This window comes from Rhagoletis pomonella, unplaced genomic scaffold (genome assembly GCF_013731165.1).
Source record: "Rhagoletis pomonella isolate Grant_MI unplaced genomic scaffold, Rhpom_1.0 Rhpom_scaffold_00005, whole genome shotgun sequence".
Classification (NCBI taxonomy): domain Eukaryota; kingdom Metazoa; phylum Arthropoda; class Insecta; order Diptera; family Tephritidae; genus Rhagoletis; species Rhagoletis pomonella.
Window position 1 is genome coordinate 75,381,548 of NW_023458559.1, and position 16,480 is coordinate 75,398,027.

Sequence of the window (16,480 nt, forward strand, 5' to 3'; positions counted from 1 at the left end):
TATTCGCCCTTTTTTTTGAAAGAGAAGCAAATGAGCAACACTTCCCACTCGCACTTTATTATACTCAATTGTAATGAGTTACAAAACTGCTGCAAACTAAATGTTTTTCTAAAGATTATAATTAAAAAGTTTTAAATTGTGGCAACGCATTGCAGAATTAATTTTGCAGATTAGAAGATAATAACTGGTTATAAAGAAAATTACGATCATACACCAACATCACTTAAAACTCGTCCATAGGCATGCCATTTTAATGAGCTGTTGAGGCGTCGGAACACCGAATACGGGACAAATACAGGACATTAAAATAAATACCGAACATTTGGCGTCCCATATAAAATAAATAAATTACCAGGACAATGGATCAAAAAAGAGGACTGTCCCGTATAATACAGGACGGATGGTCACCGTACTCATACCCGTAGTAAAAAGAAGCTAGGGGACTTTTAAATCATATGGCAACAAAAGCCTCTGCAGCCACATATAGTCAAAAACTTTCTCCCCTTTGCTTAGATCTAAATACATATATGAAACCGTTATTCATTTCCTGTATGTATGTGCATATTTGAAAATGAGTAATGCCGAATTTCCAATAGGCATTGAACTTGCAAAAAATTTATGCCATTTAAAAAAATGCAATGTGGAAATGAACTTAATGACTATTTTTTTAATGTAATGACACAATTTTTTTTAATGCCCGACTTTATCATTTGTCATTTAATGCCTAGTGGAAATCCAGCATAAGTTGCGATGTTTCAAAAAACAATTTTTTTTTTAAATTATGGCAGCATGGAGTATGCATTTAAATTTTCTGGTATTAAAAGAGCCTAAGAATTTAATAAGGTAAGTTCTACTTATACAATCTGCATGAAAAAATTGCGGTTTATATGTGAAATTTTGAATTTTTACCTTGAAGGATAGAAGCCAGACAGTGTTGAAAGATAGGAGAGTAAATACCAAAGAAGCCTCTACATTCTTCGCATGCAGCCGTATACAGGCAATACGTACAGACATACAAACGGCTCATATTTTTGCACACAACTATTATCAGAACTATCCACACATACATATGTACATAAGCAGATTTAACCACGAAAATTTTGCAGCATAAATCAAATTTTTTTGTCACATGAACAGTACCAGAAGCCAGAAAAAGCAGAAAAAATCCCCTTCTTAATAGAAAACTTCAGCTAAAGTCATGAAAACAGTCAGCTCCTTGCGGGTGTGTGATTTCGTCAAGTTAAGTTGTAGTCTTAAATGTAAATTTAGCAGCTTGAAATTAATATAAAAACAAGTAACTTTTAGCAAAAAAAAACCCACTTCAACTCCCATATAAAAAAATATATATATATATATATCATGATCCACTGATCGGATCTCAACCAGATTAGTATGGGACCACCTCTGAGACACCACCTTTCCGATGCAAAAAGAATTATCGAAATCGGATGACGTGGTCCAAAGTTATGCGGTAACATACATAAAAAAAATAAAATAAATAAAAATAAATAAATATTCGGACGAACTGATAACCTCCTCCTTTTTTGGAAGTCGGTTAAAAATAGCGAGGCTTCCAGATATACAGACCGTGGAATCAAATTTTGCATATTTCTAGGCGCATAGGATGATTTTAGCAAATTTCCAATACCGATATGGACTTACTAAGTTTGTAGATATATTTAATTAAAAACCAAACCAGTAATGCTGTGAAAAAATTTTAATTTTGTATATAAAAATTTTATTTGCAAAATTTGTATTGTAATATTTTTGGCTAAATATCATCTGCGCCTCACCGCAATAGACCTCCATCCAGATTATGCAACGCCATTTCCTTAGCATCATCGTCCAACACCGTCTCAGGCCAGTATTCCATGCTTGTTGTCGCTCTCATTTTGCGATACGACTCGGCTATATTCTCATCCAGCATGCGATCCACAATATTTTCCTGTTCCAGCATGTGACGCATTCTGTGCTCATCTGATGTGCTTTGCTGCAGCGCTTGTACACCGCGCTGATTCGTGGAAGCATCCCCTGCTACGCCACTTCCACCAACGCCCCCACCTTCCTCACTAGCAACTAGCTCATTATCATTGCTACTAAAGAATTGCACCACCTTTTCGCGCTGATCACCCATTTTACATAGCGCGCAACGCTTTTCCAATAGACGCGTCTTCAATTGCTGCAATCCTATGCGCTCCTGCGTAAGCACCATGCGCTCTTGTGAGAGATTCACCTCTTTCTCGCCCAGTTCGCGCATGCGTTGCTGCAGCAGTTGTATTTTCCTTTGGAAATTTTGCTCGGCCGAACGCGCTTTCTGTTGCGCCTCTTGGGACTTATGTTCAGCCATACGAAATGAAAGATTTTCCTGCTGTAGTTCATCTTCTTTAGCGCGCAGAGTGTTCTCCTTGTCGATAAGTTCGCGCTTTTGTTGCTCTAATTGGCGCAAAGCTTTGTGATATCGTTCACGCTCAACATCCGCTTGACGCGCTGCATCTTGTGCCACCTTCATAACAGCATCCATTTCCATGCGTTGTTTCTCCACATCCGAGCCAGAGTTCAGCTTGTGTTCCGTCTCGATTTTGGTACGTTCCAGGTAGAGGCGTGCGCGCTCTTCTTGTAGTTCAACAAGCGCGCGTTTCGACTCAGCTAGCTGCTGTTCTTTGAGGTCGGCAAGGCGTTTCTCATCGCGCGCAATTTGTTCGCGCGCAAACTCTTTCTCTTTCTCAAATGCTGCCTTCTCGGCCTCAAGTGCGGCCATGCGTTGGCGTAGTTGCCAGTTTTCCTCAGCGGAGTCTTTGGAAAGTTTAGTCAATTGGTGTTCTAAGCTTCCAACTAGCATCATAAGACGCTTTTTCTCCTCCTCGGCGGACTCTTCGTTCATCTTCAAGCGTCGTTCAGCATCATCAAGTCGGCGTTCGCGTGCATCCAGCTTCTTTTCTTTTTCTTTATGCAGCAATTCTAGACGCGATTGCACTTCATCGCGCAGACCTTCCAGCCCGTCACTCAAATTCTCTAGATTACTTGAAGCAGCCTTCAGCGTCTCCATATACGAGCCATTCTCTTGTATTGCAGCGAATTCGAGCATTTTAGACTGACGCACATTTTCCAGCATGCGGCGATGCTCTTCCCTTAGCATCTCTAAGTCGTCGTCATGGGATTTCTTTAGCTTACGCAGTTCATCCTCGTGGTCCTGCTTCAGCGCGCTAAAATCAGCGTCGTAATTTGATTTAATACGCTGTTTTTCGCTATCTAACGTGTCGAGCTTTTGCGTATAATGCTTTGAAAGCTCATCCAATTCTGCTTTTAGGCGTGTTTCCATCGACTGCGTATGGTTCTCGAGCACTTCAATCTGCTTCTTGTATGAACGTTCAATTAACTCTATTTCACGCTCGTAGTTCACCTTTTGATTTGCCACTAATTCCTCCAAACGCAGTTTTTCCAACTCCAAGCGCTTCACATCAGCTTCTAGTTGTACAGTTTCCAGCGCAATCTCCCGCGGTGAAACAGGTCTACTCTGACTCTGGCTGCGACTACGGCTGCCGCCGTGGCCACGCCGATCTGCCAACACACCACGCGCGTCATCGGACTTATCTGGCGTGCCATCTGGTGAGCCAACGCGTTCACCCAGCGTATCAGCCGTTATCGGTGGTGGTGGTACTGAGGACATTGGCGCTAGCATCGCAGGTTGCGACATCAGCAGTTGAATGTGCGTGTTAATGCGTTGCTGCTGCATCTTTATATGCTCCTCCATTTGTTGTTGACGCTGAAGCTGCTGTTGCATAAGCGCCTGAAATTGTCGCTCCTGCTGCTGCAGTAGCGCTTCTTGTTTACGCTGCATTTCCAGCAAAGCGCGCTCTTGATTTTTCATTTGTGCCGCCAATGCTAATTGTGATTCCTGCTGCTGCAATGCCGTGAAAGCGTTTTTCATTTCCATATTGTGCGTATTGAGTAGGAGTATATTTTGCGCAGTGCTGCAACCCGCTGCCGCCGAAGGCGTAAATTGTGGCACAGCTAGCATTTCCTCGCGCAGCGTATGCTGTTCTGCTTGTGGAGGCGCCTCATTATCAGGTAGTTTTAAAATGTCCATAGTTTCTCTAGCTGTGCTGGCAGTTGTTGTAAGCGATGTTGTTGTTGGCTGCTTCGATGTGTGCAGTGATGAATCTGGTAAAATGTCAGCCTTGTCCACGACTTCCGGTTCCGTGCTCAAACCAAGCCAATCTGCGGTGGTGCCACGTTTTCTGGCCTTTGGCGTTGATAAGCCAGAAGTGGAGGGCTCTTTGTCACGCTCTTTAGATTGTGGACCAAAAAGACCCAGAGGATCGGTATTCATGGCATTCGAAGTACTTGAACTGCGACGGCCAGCTGATGTTTTCGGACGGGGTTGTGTCAGGAGAACATTTGAGGTGTCGGTGGTAGTTTCAGTTGATTGTCGCGAAATAGCTGGTTTTTCTGTGTCGCGGCGCCCAGTTGTTGGTTGCGCGGTCGCGGGACGTTTTGGTTCGTTAATGCCGGAACTTGCAAGCAAATCGTCCAACAAATTTAGCTTACCGCCAGCTTTTGGTTTTTGTGGATCGAAACCTAAATCATCATCATCGTCTTGGGGCAGATCTTTGCGCGTTGTGCTACTAACATTTGTCGTGCTGGTGTATTGCGGCTGACGTGTTTTTGGAACTGACTGCTTTGAAACTTCACTTTCTTCTTTAATTCCAAATAAATCATCCAATTTATTTTTATTCTTGCCTATACGATTAGCTGGTTTTTTGCCCACCGGATTATCGAAGAAACTGTCATTTTCCAGACTATTGTCGCTAAGCAGATCTGCCAAGGGGTCGTCACTGAAGTTCATGGCTGTGCGAAGCTGGCGAGCTTCATTAAGTGCTGATTAATTACGCGAAATCTTTGAGAAAAATATTTCTATGAAGCCTCTGCAACAAACGAAAGTGTGGCAGTGTAAAACTTTTTGACATTTTTTAAAAATGGCAGGTATGAATGTTGGATCCGTCCGTTCACCATAAAGGAAATCGCAGAAATTTACTTATCATCCAATAAAGCTGTGTGTTACCGCGAAATTTTTCCAATCTGCATTATAACTCGGCTTCAATTGTTATGTCCTATTCATTGAATTTATAATTGAATATCAAAGAAAGATAACTCTGGATTAGAAAACGCCTCGAAAGTAACTAATCTGTTTACATAAAATTTCCGTTTCCTAGCAACGTCACCACCACCGTTTAGACCAAGAATGGCATTACTTGCTATTACCCAATGTTGTGCTGCTTAAAATTACATTAAATTTACGGCATAAATATTTTAAAATCAGCAAATTCATATTTAATATTGCAAACGTCATGTTTGTATATACTAGTAAGGGTTTTTGCATTGCTTTTTAACTTACATAACCAAAGTCATACACTATTTACTAAGAAGTTTATTTACAACGGAGCAGTCGAGGGTAAATAAATTAAATTAATTAATTCGGATGCTTTCTCCTAATGTGCTAAATTTAAAACAAAAGATGGATGGGTCTCCATCACGCTACATGCGGTCTCGCATAGCTGGGCATTTGTAACTTCAAACCTTCCTTTGATTCAAAGAAAGTATACGACAACGTTATTGTATCGACATTTTCCAGCTTTGGATCCCTGGTAAATTCAGGGTCGATATAGAAAAACACGGGCATATCCACCTAGAAACAATTTACAAAAACAATAAATAAAATTAGTACATATTATACAACGTGTCGCCAACAAATCTTGCCTCTTCATGCGGATTGAGTTGCTGCTCTTCGAAGCAAAAACACTGTATTTTATTAAAGTACGCGCCAGCCTCGAATGGAAGTACATTGTAGGTGCTTATACCTGTAACTGGGTGATCCGTTGGATTACGTGCTGTGTAGAAAGCCAACGCCGTTTCGCCAGGCACAACTTTAATTTCATATTGTTGTGGCTTGAAATTCCAGCGCATCGACGCTGCTATATCTGCATTGAAACGTATTTTTAGTATACGATCTTCAATTTTTTGCATTGTCTCTACTTTATCCGCATCGTGCCCCTGTGTTGTTGTGCCGCCGTAACTGTAGGCCTGTGGTTAGGTAAGATAAATTTGGTTTTTTTAGGAGCTGCGATATTGGCACTCACCTGACAGAACATGCGATAAAGAGGCACTGCAGCATAGCTAGCACCTGCAGCAAATATGCCACCAGCGGTCAAGTAGTAAAGAGTAGACTTCAGTCGTTGTTTCCGCGCAGATTCACCGGCATCTGTACCACCTTTTCCGCTTGTTGAATGGTAACGAAAGCGGGACAGGCGCATCCATTGCACTCTTGACTTGTGAAGGAAGCGTAGCATTTCCGGTATAAATCGAAACAATTTAAGTTATTGATATTTACTATAAAAATTATTATTTTTCACCATTTGTGGTAGTCTCGTAATTTTTGCAATTTCTTTTTTTTTATTTTTAATTAAACAGCTGATTCTGTATAATTTAGTACCACTGTAGCATTTGACTTCAACACGTCAGTGGCACCAAAACTATCGGTGTATCGGTTAGGGACCTAAATGCACTACCGGAACCGGGTAAGGACCAAAAAATCGGTTAGTATAAAAGTTTGACAGCCACTACTGGAGGCACCCTGACAGACCTATCATCAATTCCAACGGAGATCCCGACGCAGGCCTGCCAAATTTGCTCAAACCGTGCCATTTTTGGCCCTATTTTACATCAAATGGCACTTAATGTTTGAATTTATTTATATCTTTCTATTTGGCACTTTTTTATCCTCAATATGGCACCTCATAGCTAAGGGTAGTAGGCAGCCCTGTCCCGATGATGTCACGCTATCATGAATTCCGTCGTGATAACGAAATTCTCCCGCAAATTCGAAATTTGTGAGAATGGTAACACTGATATCGATTTGATTTATTTTATTTTAAATAAACCCAGGGCAGCCATAACTACGAATGCGCCGGAATTGCTGATAGCATTTCTCCCGAATTCGTGACGTGAGATTTTTTCACGACGGGAGTTCACCCGGAATCTGTGATAGGCCTGTGAAACTTGCCTCAGGTTGCAAGCCACTGTATTGACACCAAACACATGTCTTTTGCGGACTTTCCTCCATTGTCATTCGTACCCGCTTGCCAACAACAAATCGTTTGTGGTCCGATTTGTTTATGATAAGAAACGTCATATTTTTCTTTTGTTTGTGTGTATGTATGCTGTTTCTGTTTCTTTTGCTGGAACCAGATTTATGCTGCTGTCGTCGAGTAATTAAAACAAGCTGATTAAAATAGATTTTAAACGAAAACTCGCGTTTCTCGTCTCAGAACGTTCGGTACCGTGGTGAGTGAACATACATATGGAATAAAGTGCTGGCAGTTTTGGAAATTCATACAAAAATCGCAGCAGCAAAAGAACTTTGCGATTAACCTCAAGATGCGCATATTCGCCATTTGTACGCTTCTTTTTGCTCTGAGCGCCTATTACTGTAGCGCTGTTGCGCCACCGGAAACCGCCAAGTCGTCGTCGCCGCAGTCTGTACCGAGTCTCGATGACCTGTACGCCTTGCTACCGCGCGATTTGGGCGATGAGCCACCCACCGTGGTGGTAGCGCTTCTGGTACGCAACAAGGCACACATCCTACCATTGTTCCTCACATATTTGGAGCGCCTCAGCTACCCAAAACAGCAAATGGCGCTGTGGTAAGTATCACCGGCAAATTTTTAGACTGTATATGTATTGGTTATCGCATTTCCCAGTTGCGGATTGATAAGTGGCATTTATCTGTACATATTTTCCATTCATAGGATACGTTCTGATCATAATAACGACGCAAGTACGGAACTACTGCAGCTGTGGCTTAATCACACCGCTGACTCGTATCACAGTGTCGATTTCGAGCATGACGATAGTGTGCAACGTCATCAAAATGAAAGTACACCGAACGATTGGCCTGCTGAACGCTTTCATCATCTCATACACTTGAAAGAATTAGCGCTGACATATGCAAAGCAGATTTGGGCAGACTACATATTTGTAATTATGGATACATACACAATTTTTCTCATACAAGTAAAATAATACTTTAAATTCCCCACGCAGTTCCTGGATGCTGATATATTACTCACGCACGCAGACTCGTTGACTCATTTGACTAGTCTACGTCTGCCGATTGTAGCACCCATGCTACTCTCTGAAGGTCTTTATTCCAATTTTTGGTGTGGCATGACATCCGATTATTATTACCAACGCACCGACGAATATAAGGAAATCTACAATGTGAACAAGGAAGGCGTTTTCCCTGTGCCAATGGTTCATAGCGCTGTACTGATAAGAATGAACTATCAGGGCGCGCGTTATCTGACATTCGATCGCGAACGTCTCATAGAACAGCAACAAAATGAGGTCGATTGGGCTGAGCGCGAAGGAGTGACACCGTGTCGGCCATACGATGGGCCTATGGATGATATTATTGTCTTTGCAACATCGGCCAATTGTTCACGTATTCCATTGTTCGTAAGCAATAAGCTGCCGCATGGCTATCTAATGCAGCCACTGGAAGTTATCGATGGCCTGGATGTAGATTTGCAGCAGCTGGTGAACATACGTGCAAATATTGTGCATGATCAAGACGAAGTAGCGCAAGTGCCCGATTACTTTAAGGACTATATCAGTTATCCAAATAAGTAAGTAAATAACAGATATACGAAAAATTCGAGAAGTTTTAAAATAATCTGAATATTTTTCTTGTTTTAGAACCAAACTTACGTTGGACCACATTTATATGATTAATCTAGAGCGACGTCCAGAACGACGCGCAAAAATGGAAAACCTTTTCCGTGAAATAGGTCTCGATGTTGAATATTTTCCCGCCGTCGATGGAAAGTATGTATAGAAATATTGTATAAAATGGCGTTCCGAATTTAATTACCTCGTATCTATTTCAGGAATTTGACCACTGAGCTATTACAAGACATGGGTATTAAGTTCTTACCCGGCTATGAAGATCCCTACCACCACCGGCAAATGACTATGGGCGAAATAGGTTGCTTTCTGAGTCACTATCGTATTTGGGAAAAGGTAGTTGAGCGTGAACAAAATGAAGTACTAGTACTAGAGGATGACGTGCGTTTCCAGCCTTACTTCAAGGATAGCGCCATACGAGTGCTCTCGCAAATACGCAACGTGGTTGAATATGATTTGCTGTAAGCTAAAAAAAAAATGTTTAATCACAAAAACCATAACTCTTCACAAAATTGTCTATTTCTATTCAGTTACTTTGGACGCAAGCGGTTGAAGGAGGAAAAGGAGCCATGGGTACAAGGTGCAGAAAACGTTGTACATGCTGGCTATTCCTACTGGACACTGGGCTACGTTATAACACTACAAGGTGCTCGCAAATTACTTGCCGCTAAACCGTTAGAAAACCTACTACCTGTAGATGAGTTCCTGCCCATTATGTTCAACCGTCATCCGAATAAAACTTGGAGCTCTAATTTTCCCAAACGCGATTTGCTCGCTTTCAGTGCTGCTCCTTTAATACTTTTCCCCACGCATTATACCGGTGAAACTGGATATATTTCCGACACAGAAGACTCTGAGGTGACCCCAGAAACATTGAACACTGATTCTAATGTACAATTGAAGAGCGATCGTGAATTAGAATTTCCGCCAGCACTTGAAACGGAGGCAGCTCCAAAACCATTCGAAGATGAATTAATTGTGGATATAGATGGTGGCGATGGTCGTTCATTCAGTCAAGATCTGCATTTGTCCAAGAGCCATGAAGAGTTTTGAGTGTAAAATCGTTTAAGCGTTGCTCCCATACAAAATAAGTTTCTTTTCTATTATTACTGCCACTTTGATTGCCATTTCTTTGTAGGAAATGTGTATGAATCTATGTATATGCTTGCATACGTATATAACAGTATTTGCGTATGAAAACATATTCTTTTGATGTGCCTTACTAGTTATAAAAGTAATGAAACTGTTATCCTTATAGATGTAGTTGAAATATTCCATTTATACTCTTAGATGTTAACTAACTCGAATTTTTATATTAATTTGCGTCACAAAAATACTCCATATACATATGTATTTTTAAATCTGTTCATACTAATGAGCAACCGAAAAACTAAACTGAAAGATTTACTCGAAAGATAACCTATTAAGCTTGCGATCAAATTTGCTGTTGAAAGAAATACTAAGTAAAATCTGAAAAAAGTCGCAAAAAATGTTGCAGTTATAAATATGTATAATTTTGCATATAAAGCAGGAAAAATTGTTTAACAATTCGAAAACGGGTTAATAGCGATTATGTTGCGCCTGTGTCGTATGGTTTCAAAACGAGTTTTTCAACTGACTTGCTAAGAATAAATGCGCATGTTTTTGTTGGTAAGAATGTGTTCAAATTTATTCAGTCATTAAAAACTAATATTTTTGTACAATAAGATTCGATGTAATGCATTAATTAACTAAAAAATAATTTAAAATTGTTTCCTTATAAAAATTATAGTTAATGTATAAATGCCAATCATTTTCTGTTCAATCGCCAAAGTCATTTTATACCAAAAAGTGTATGCACAAATATCTAATAATAATAATAAAATAAATACATACAGATAAAGACATTTTTAAAAAGATTTTCAAAAGCAGATAGGATATTATACTGACCATTTGCATGCAATTGAGTCGTTCTCACGACAGTCGGGTCCACGATTCAATAATTAAAGGTTTGCTCACTAGTGGCATTAGACTTTTGAAACTCCCATAACTCCCTTACAAAAGGTTGCACTCACACACGCACCCACACACAGTGGTGCCCTGCTAAGTGAGTCGATTTCGTCAAGAGGGAGCAAGAAAATTGTTTTCTGAGCAAACCTTATATTATTGAATCATGAGTCGGGTCTAGGTAACCGGAACGACCCAGATTTATATCTGGCCATGCACTGTCACTCTAGCAACACTCCCCGAAAACTCCCCTCAGTAGTTTCAGGGCTATCTGTATACCACTTAAATGTGCCTGCCTGGACATGTCTCTCCTTGATAGAGATACTCCAAGTCGCCTTGCTATGTGTTTCAAACTTAGAGTTTATTTTGAAAACTACCACTCTATGCATGTCGTCAATAGGGAGCAAATCTGGAGGGAGCTTGAAGCCCAGCTTTTCCATGTTCTTCGACGACAAGACCTTACCTTTACTAAACCCCTATCTCGCAAACTCAACTGAGTGTTGCAATGGTTTAAATTCCAGCATTACCAGCATTTAGGCGTATTGTAACGCGTTACTCCATCGATACAAAAAGTAAGCGCTTACCAAAAAATAAAAGTTTTTGCTGGGATGTACATATATACATACACATCGGCGTAGCCATAATGAAATTTAGGGGGGGGGGGGGGGGGGCTGTTTGGCTCGAACCTTTTAAGCTGGCATTTCAGGGTACTCTTATATATATATAAAGAAAATTTGAAAGTTTGTATGTATCTACAATTTTCACGAAAACCACTTTCTGATGTTAAAACCCATCTGGGATTTAGCTGATGCTCCCTCAAACTTTGGAATTCAATAACAAATTCTTTTAACAAGCAATATACAAGATAAACATTAATAGCTCTGGTTCAGTACTTTATGGGCTTACAGGTTTTTACACGAGCTTGCAGGAAGTTACACGAAAAAGTACCCGTACGAAATCCTTTAAATGAGAGTGAATTTGGAGAGTTGTGTTGAGAATGAACCCGAAGTTTTTCTTCTAGTAAAATCATGAAAAGTGTCAAGCAATCAGCTGTTACACAAAAGTAAACTAAAATTGTACGTTGTCCAGTTGATAGCGAAAAATATTAAAATATTACCATTTCGTATGCGATTTCATGTTACTGGCTAGCAATCAACCTTTAATTTATTGCCAATTAATTTTTTTTGTTCATAAGAACGGTTTTGTATTGAAAATGTTATTTTAAAGTTTTAACCTTAAATATTCCTCGTAAGTGTCGTATTGTTGTATGTCGTAAACTTTAAACGCCTAAAAAATATATTAGGGGGTTCGTAAAGAACCATCAAAGACGTATTATGAATTGTTGCAGTGTTAAAAAATAGTTGGTTGTCGTTTCCAGTTCTCTAAACTATTATTTAAGCTTTTAAAGTTTACGACATACAACAATACGACACTTACGACACCGTTGTGAATCCCTCAAATGTTATTAGTGTTTTACAGCATCTAATAAAATGCGAATGTACAGTGACCTGCGAAAGCTACCATTTAATGTACATACATGGTCGGGTTACTCCCTTCTGCCTTTAAGGTAGCTCGTAAAAAAAATTCTTTAAATACGCATTTGCAATAACTTCAAAATGAGATTTTCTGCTCTACCAAAAAAAAAAAGAGTTGTGGAACAAATATTGTCTGCCGAAATCAATAATATGTCTGTTCCAGGTACTTAACGATTTGCTGATTTTGTCAGGAAGCTGTTCATTTTTGATACACAAATGCCTCTAGAGCCTCTAGGAACATTCCTGCATCAAAAAATAGTAATTAAAAAAAATATCACTTAGTATTTTTGACAGTTTAGGCTCGATATGTTGTTAATAACAGCCTGCTCTTTATTAACTTTAGGTTTAAAACTGCCACGCCCATTTCTAAATCCGTAATCCGTAATAAAATTTAAATTTTTGCAACTTTTTTTACACTTTGGTTATTATCAAATCAATTAATTTTAATTTCGATTAAATGTCATTCTCATATGTTAATAAAATATTGCTATTTATAAATCACTTTAAAAGAAATTTAGTTTTTATGAATGAGATTACTACAGCTTGTCAATAATAATTGTAAATTATAATGATATCCATTAATTTGTAACTATTGAGCACGTCCAGCTGACATTCAACTTTCCCGCCCCTAACTCTAAGTGCTTGACATTTGAGTATAAACAAAGCAAAATAGCACCAACAACCAATTATAATTTTATAGTTGGCATTAACATGCGAGCGAAACGTGAAGTGAATTATTGAAAAAAGTAAATAAATTGATTTACATAAATAGGAGCAATACAGATTTTCATGAAACACGTTTGCTGCACTGCTCCGCCAGCAGCGTGACTAGCCGCATAGAGTGCTAAGGTGAAAAGCGCAAAGCTACGAATTGCGTAAATAAATACACAATCAAAATAAATGACAGAAGCTAAATGTTCTTTTTTAATATATTTTTGTTTTTATTTTTTAGAATGAAACGTTAAAAGTGCATCTTCACCGTTTGTGCATGGCAAAGTGTAGTAACAATGATTTGGCATTGACTTTGACCGCTGCAGTCACACAAGCAATAAGTGAATGCCCTATGCAAAAGTTAACAGAAGCTATAAACGTATGCATTTTTTCTTTGTGTGCCAAGCGCGAAAAACAAAATCAGCTTGGCTGTAAGCCAAAGGTGCACAATGCGTATGGCACTTGAAAAACATGCAAAACAGAAACATAATTATGACGTAGAATGCTATAATGGTAGAAAATGTAAAAAGAATAAACAAAAACATTTGCGCGTTGCTATTAGTCAGACGCACCTTGTTACTTTTATTTATGTTGAGTTGTAGAAGACATACTAAAGACTTAGGCAGCGAACTTGTGATGTTAGCTGCGCTGAATACATACATACATACTTGGTGTGCAGTTAATTGAATTTCTTGTGATTCGTTTTACTAATCATGTAGCAGCATGTGAAATTACGTTTCCATTTAGTCGTAAAAAGAGTAATCAATTTTTTTATCTTAAATGACATTGGTAAAATTGCTATGGCAGAAATTGATTCACTTTATTTCGCTAGGGCTAGAAACTTAGTGAACGAACGCCTTAGGAATACTTCAATCAGTTTCTAGAAATCTATAAAAGTGAAACTTGTTTGTGTAAAATATTATTTACCTGTGGCAGGGCTCAGCCAAAGTACATTTATCGAATTTTAATTTGAAAATTGTTTGCGTTATTATTTGTGCTGGCGAAGTTTTAAGTGCAGTTTGAAAACCTCTATGCGCCATTAAAAAAAATTATTTAAATGAAAAGGAATGATATAGGTAACAGTAAACACATTTACGTAAGAAATTTTACAAACTTCGCTTGTTGTTGGAATAAAAGTTATATTTACAGCCAATTTCACGAAAGCAATTTAAGTGAAAAATTAATTATTAAGTAGTAGAGTAAGTATGCGTGCATTATAGGTCGTGAAAGGGTTAAAACATTTAGTCGTGAATGGTTTGATTCACGAGAGTTAGTCTCCTTTACTCTATTCTTAAGGTTTTTGGTTCAAATGTTATGATTTTGAAGCCTTCTTTAATTCCAAACAGAAAAAGTTATCAATTGACCTATTCTATGGATTGATTGGCAGTTCACACACTCGACTGGTATGACGAAGAGTCCCACACAACTGCTGCTGAAAAATATGCAGCACACAAAATTTTTCCTGCAACCATTGCACAGTGGGTCAAAACTGGAATTTACTGTTCATAATTCATTAGAGCCCCGATTTTTTAACCAATTTGATCATTTCTTTTTTAATGAAAGCTGAAATTAACAAGAGGTGCGTTAACTCGAATTTCTGAAATTTTTAATTTTTACTTGTTTATATTACACTATGCACTAGTGCCGAAAAAGAAGCAATTTTGAAAAAAAATCGATTCTCCTGTTCCAGGTTATAAATGTAAAATAATAAAATCTAGCTGAAAACAATTGTAGGGTTCCCCAAAATAAAAATAAAAAAACCGCAAGAAAATTTTGAAATGGTATATAAAAAAATTTCACCGTATGCAATTTTAAAGATGATGAAGTTCTAGAACAACGAACTGCAAATTGCAGGCAGCTATAAATTAGCGTTGATTTTTAATATTTTTTTCGCTCACATTTCAAGCAAATCAGCATGCTAAATGGCAAAAAACGTTCTCTTATTACATATATAAAGATTTAATTTAAAAAAAATGAAGGCTATAGTGAATTATGAACAGTAAATGCCAGTTTTGAATTGAGGTGCAATGGCGACACTCTAAAGCCGTCACCAAGAAAATTATTAAAAATTTATTAAAAATCAAAGCGACTTTTTAGCCGGTTTAAACTCTCATTTCATTAGACTAAAATTGTATGGGCTATTATATAACATACTAATTAAAAGTTTGAAGTTTTGATGAGATTTGTTGAATTTTCCTAAATTTTTGTAAAAGGTTTTGAATTGTGATTTTATAAAATAATTTTGTAGAAAAAAGCAAACGAAAAATTTTACTTTAAAAATCATTATAAATATAAAAAGCACGTTGTTACTTGTTTGAGTATTTATGTTCTGGCGTCAAACCTAACTGGCACAAAATTGCTGACCGAACTATTGTTTTTCCTTTTTTTATCAACAACGCTAACATAAAAATCACAACATACATATATACATATTTATAAAAAATATTGCTTCCGTGACATCCATTTTGAATCGTCCCAAATTTTTCTCAAAGTTGTCAAATACTGATCAATAATTTAGTTACCACTTATTGATCTAGAAATTTTTGATTGACATTCAAGTGTTATCTGTTTGTGTGAGAACTTTCATTTGCGTCACTAGGCCTACCAGTTTCCATTTCTATTATCCCACAGACATAACGTAAGTATGACATACTACGTTTACCCGTAGGCCATTTCACGAAATCATTTCATAAATTTCAGTAGAAACTAAGCGCATAAAAACTATTTCATGTATAATTGAATTCATGAATAAATAGAGCAATTCATCTAAACGCGTAAATACCTCACCTTTACCTTACTTAAAGTCCACCAATAAGATTTTCTTTATGTTGGTATTTAACAAATAAATTGTTGAAGTTATTAGTAATTAAAATGATATTCTTCTAAACACATAATTACTTTTTTGCTACCCTCATTTAAATCCCATGTCCATACATATGTACATGAATTTCGATTTAATTTGATGTTTTGTAAATTCAATGTAAACTACAAAATTTGCCACGTTTGGTTTAAGTCAGCACTTCGAACATTTGAATTAGCATAAACATACACATTAGTTGCACATTAACCTACCCAACTACCGACTTGTAAATAAACAATTTAGCGTTGCTCACGTTCGGCGGCGTTTTATTATTGAACTTGACCAATATTTCGCATGCCGGTAGTCAATGCAAACAACAGCAAATTTAAGTGGCTGACAGCTCGTGCAACTGTAAGTGATTGTGATGCACTTTAGACAAAGTTGTGAATGCAAGTCATCAGTGTTTATTTGTAGGGTATATATGTACATACATGCATAGTAAGTATTTAAGTAATATTATAAAGTCTTGGTGGAATTAAATTAACGTATATTTGTGTAACAATGTATGTATGTACATATTTAAATTCATTTGTTTTATTTTATTTTATCTTGTTCTATTAGTGTTTATTAATTGAATTTTATTTTGTTTAGTTATGTATTTATTTATTTTTTTATCTTATTTTGTTTTATTTTATTTTATTTTATT

The 16,480-nt window shown here is 37.7% G+C and overlaps 4 protein-coding genes across 6 annotated transcripts in view; 1 reads left to right on the forward strand and 3 right to left on the reverse strand.

Moving 5' to 3' along the window:
• The window catches only part of LOC118739561 (ADP-dependent glucokinase-like), a 271,958-nt gene that overhangs the window by 222,488 nt on the left and 32,990 nt on the right, over nt 1-16,480 (reverse strand). The gene's annotated exons all lie outside the window — the stretch shown is intronic.
• On the reverse strand, nt 1,770-4,856 carry LOC118739555 (fas-binding factor 1 homolog). The gene has a single exon (XM_036470944.1). The coding sequence runs from the start codon at nt 4,844-4,846 to the stop codon at nt 1,790-1,792; it is 3,057 nt and encodes a 1,018-aa protein (XP_036326837.1). The 5' UTR covers nt 4,847-4,856; the 3' UTR covers nt 1,770-1,789.
• Nucleotides 5,331-6,447, reverse strand: LOC118739568 (cytochrome c oxidase assembly protein COX11, mitochondrial-like). Its single transcript, XM_036470961.1, has 3 exons — nt 6,138-6,447; nt 5,758-6,081; nt 5,331-5,686 (listed from the first exon to the last, which is right to left on the reverse strand). The coding sequence occupies exons 1-3, from the start codon at nt 6,345-6,347 to the stop codon at nt 5,531-5,533; spliced, it is 690 nt and encodes a 229-aa protein (XP_036326854.1). The 5' UTR covers nt 6,348-6,447; the 3' UTR covers nt 5,331-5,530.
• LOC118739559 (glycosyltransferase 25 family member-like) lies at nt 7,296-10,628 on the forward strand. The gene is made up of 6 exons (XM_036470947.1): nt 7,296-7,700; nt 7,806-8,034; nt 8,101-8,684; nt 8,755-8,883; nt 8,946-9,203; nt 9,273-10,628. Exons 1-6 carry the CDS (start codon nt 7,435-7,437, stop codon nt 9,793-9,795), a joined length of 1,989 nt encoding a protein of 662 aa, XP_036326840.1. The 5' UTR covers nt 7,296-7,434; the 3' UTR covers nt 9,796-10,628.

Excerpts from the sequence above, each read along its gene's own strand:
- LOC118739555 (XM_036470944.1), bottom strand. The coding sequence starts at position 4,846 with ATGAACTTCAGTGACGACCCCTTGGCAGATCTGCTTAGCGACAATAGT.
- LOC118739568 (XM_036470961.1), bottom strand. The coding sequence starts at position 6,347 with ATGCTACGCTTCCTTCACAAGTCAAGAGTGCAATGGATGCGCCTGTCC. Across the intron at positions 6,082-6,137 it reads TTTATCGCATGTTCTGTCAG|GCCTACAGTTACGGCGGCAC; the intron begins GTGAGTGCCAAT and ends ACCTAACCACAG. Across the intron at positions 5,687-5,757 it reads AACTCAATCCGCATGAAGAG|GTGGATATGCCCGTGTTTTT; the intron begins GCAAGATTTGTT and ends AATTGTTTCTAG.
- LOC118739559 (XM_036470947.1), top strand. The coding sequence starts at position 7,435 with ATGCGCATATTCGCCATTTGTACGCTTCTTTTTGCTCTGAGCGCCTAT. Across the intron at positions 8,035-8,100 it reads TTTGGGCAGACTACATATTT|TTCCTGGATGCTGATATATT; the intron begins GTAATTATGGAT and ends TTCCCCACGCAG. Across the intron at positions 9,204-9,272 it reads GTGGTTGAATATGATTTGCT|TTACTTTGGACGCAAGCGGT; the intron begins GTAAGCTAAAAA and ends ATTTCTATTCAG.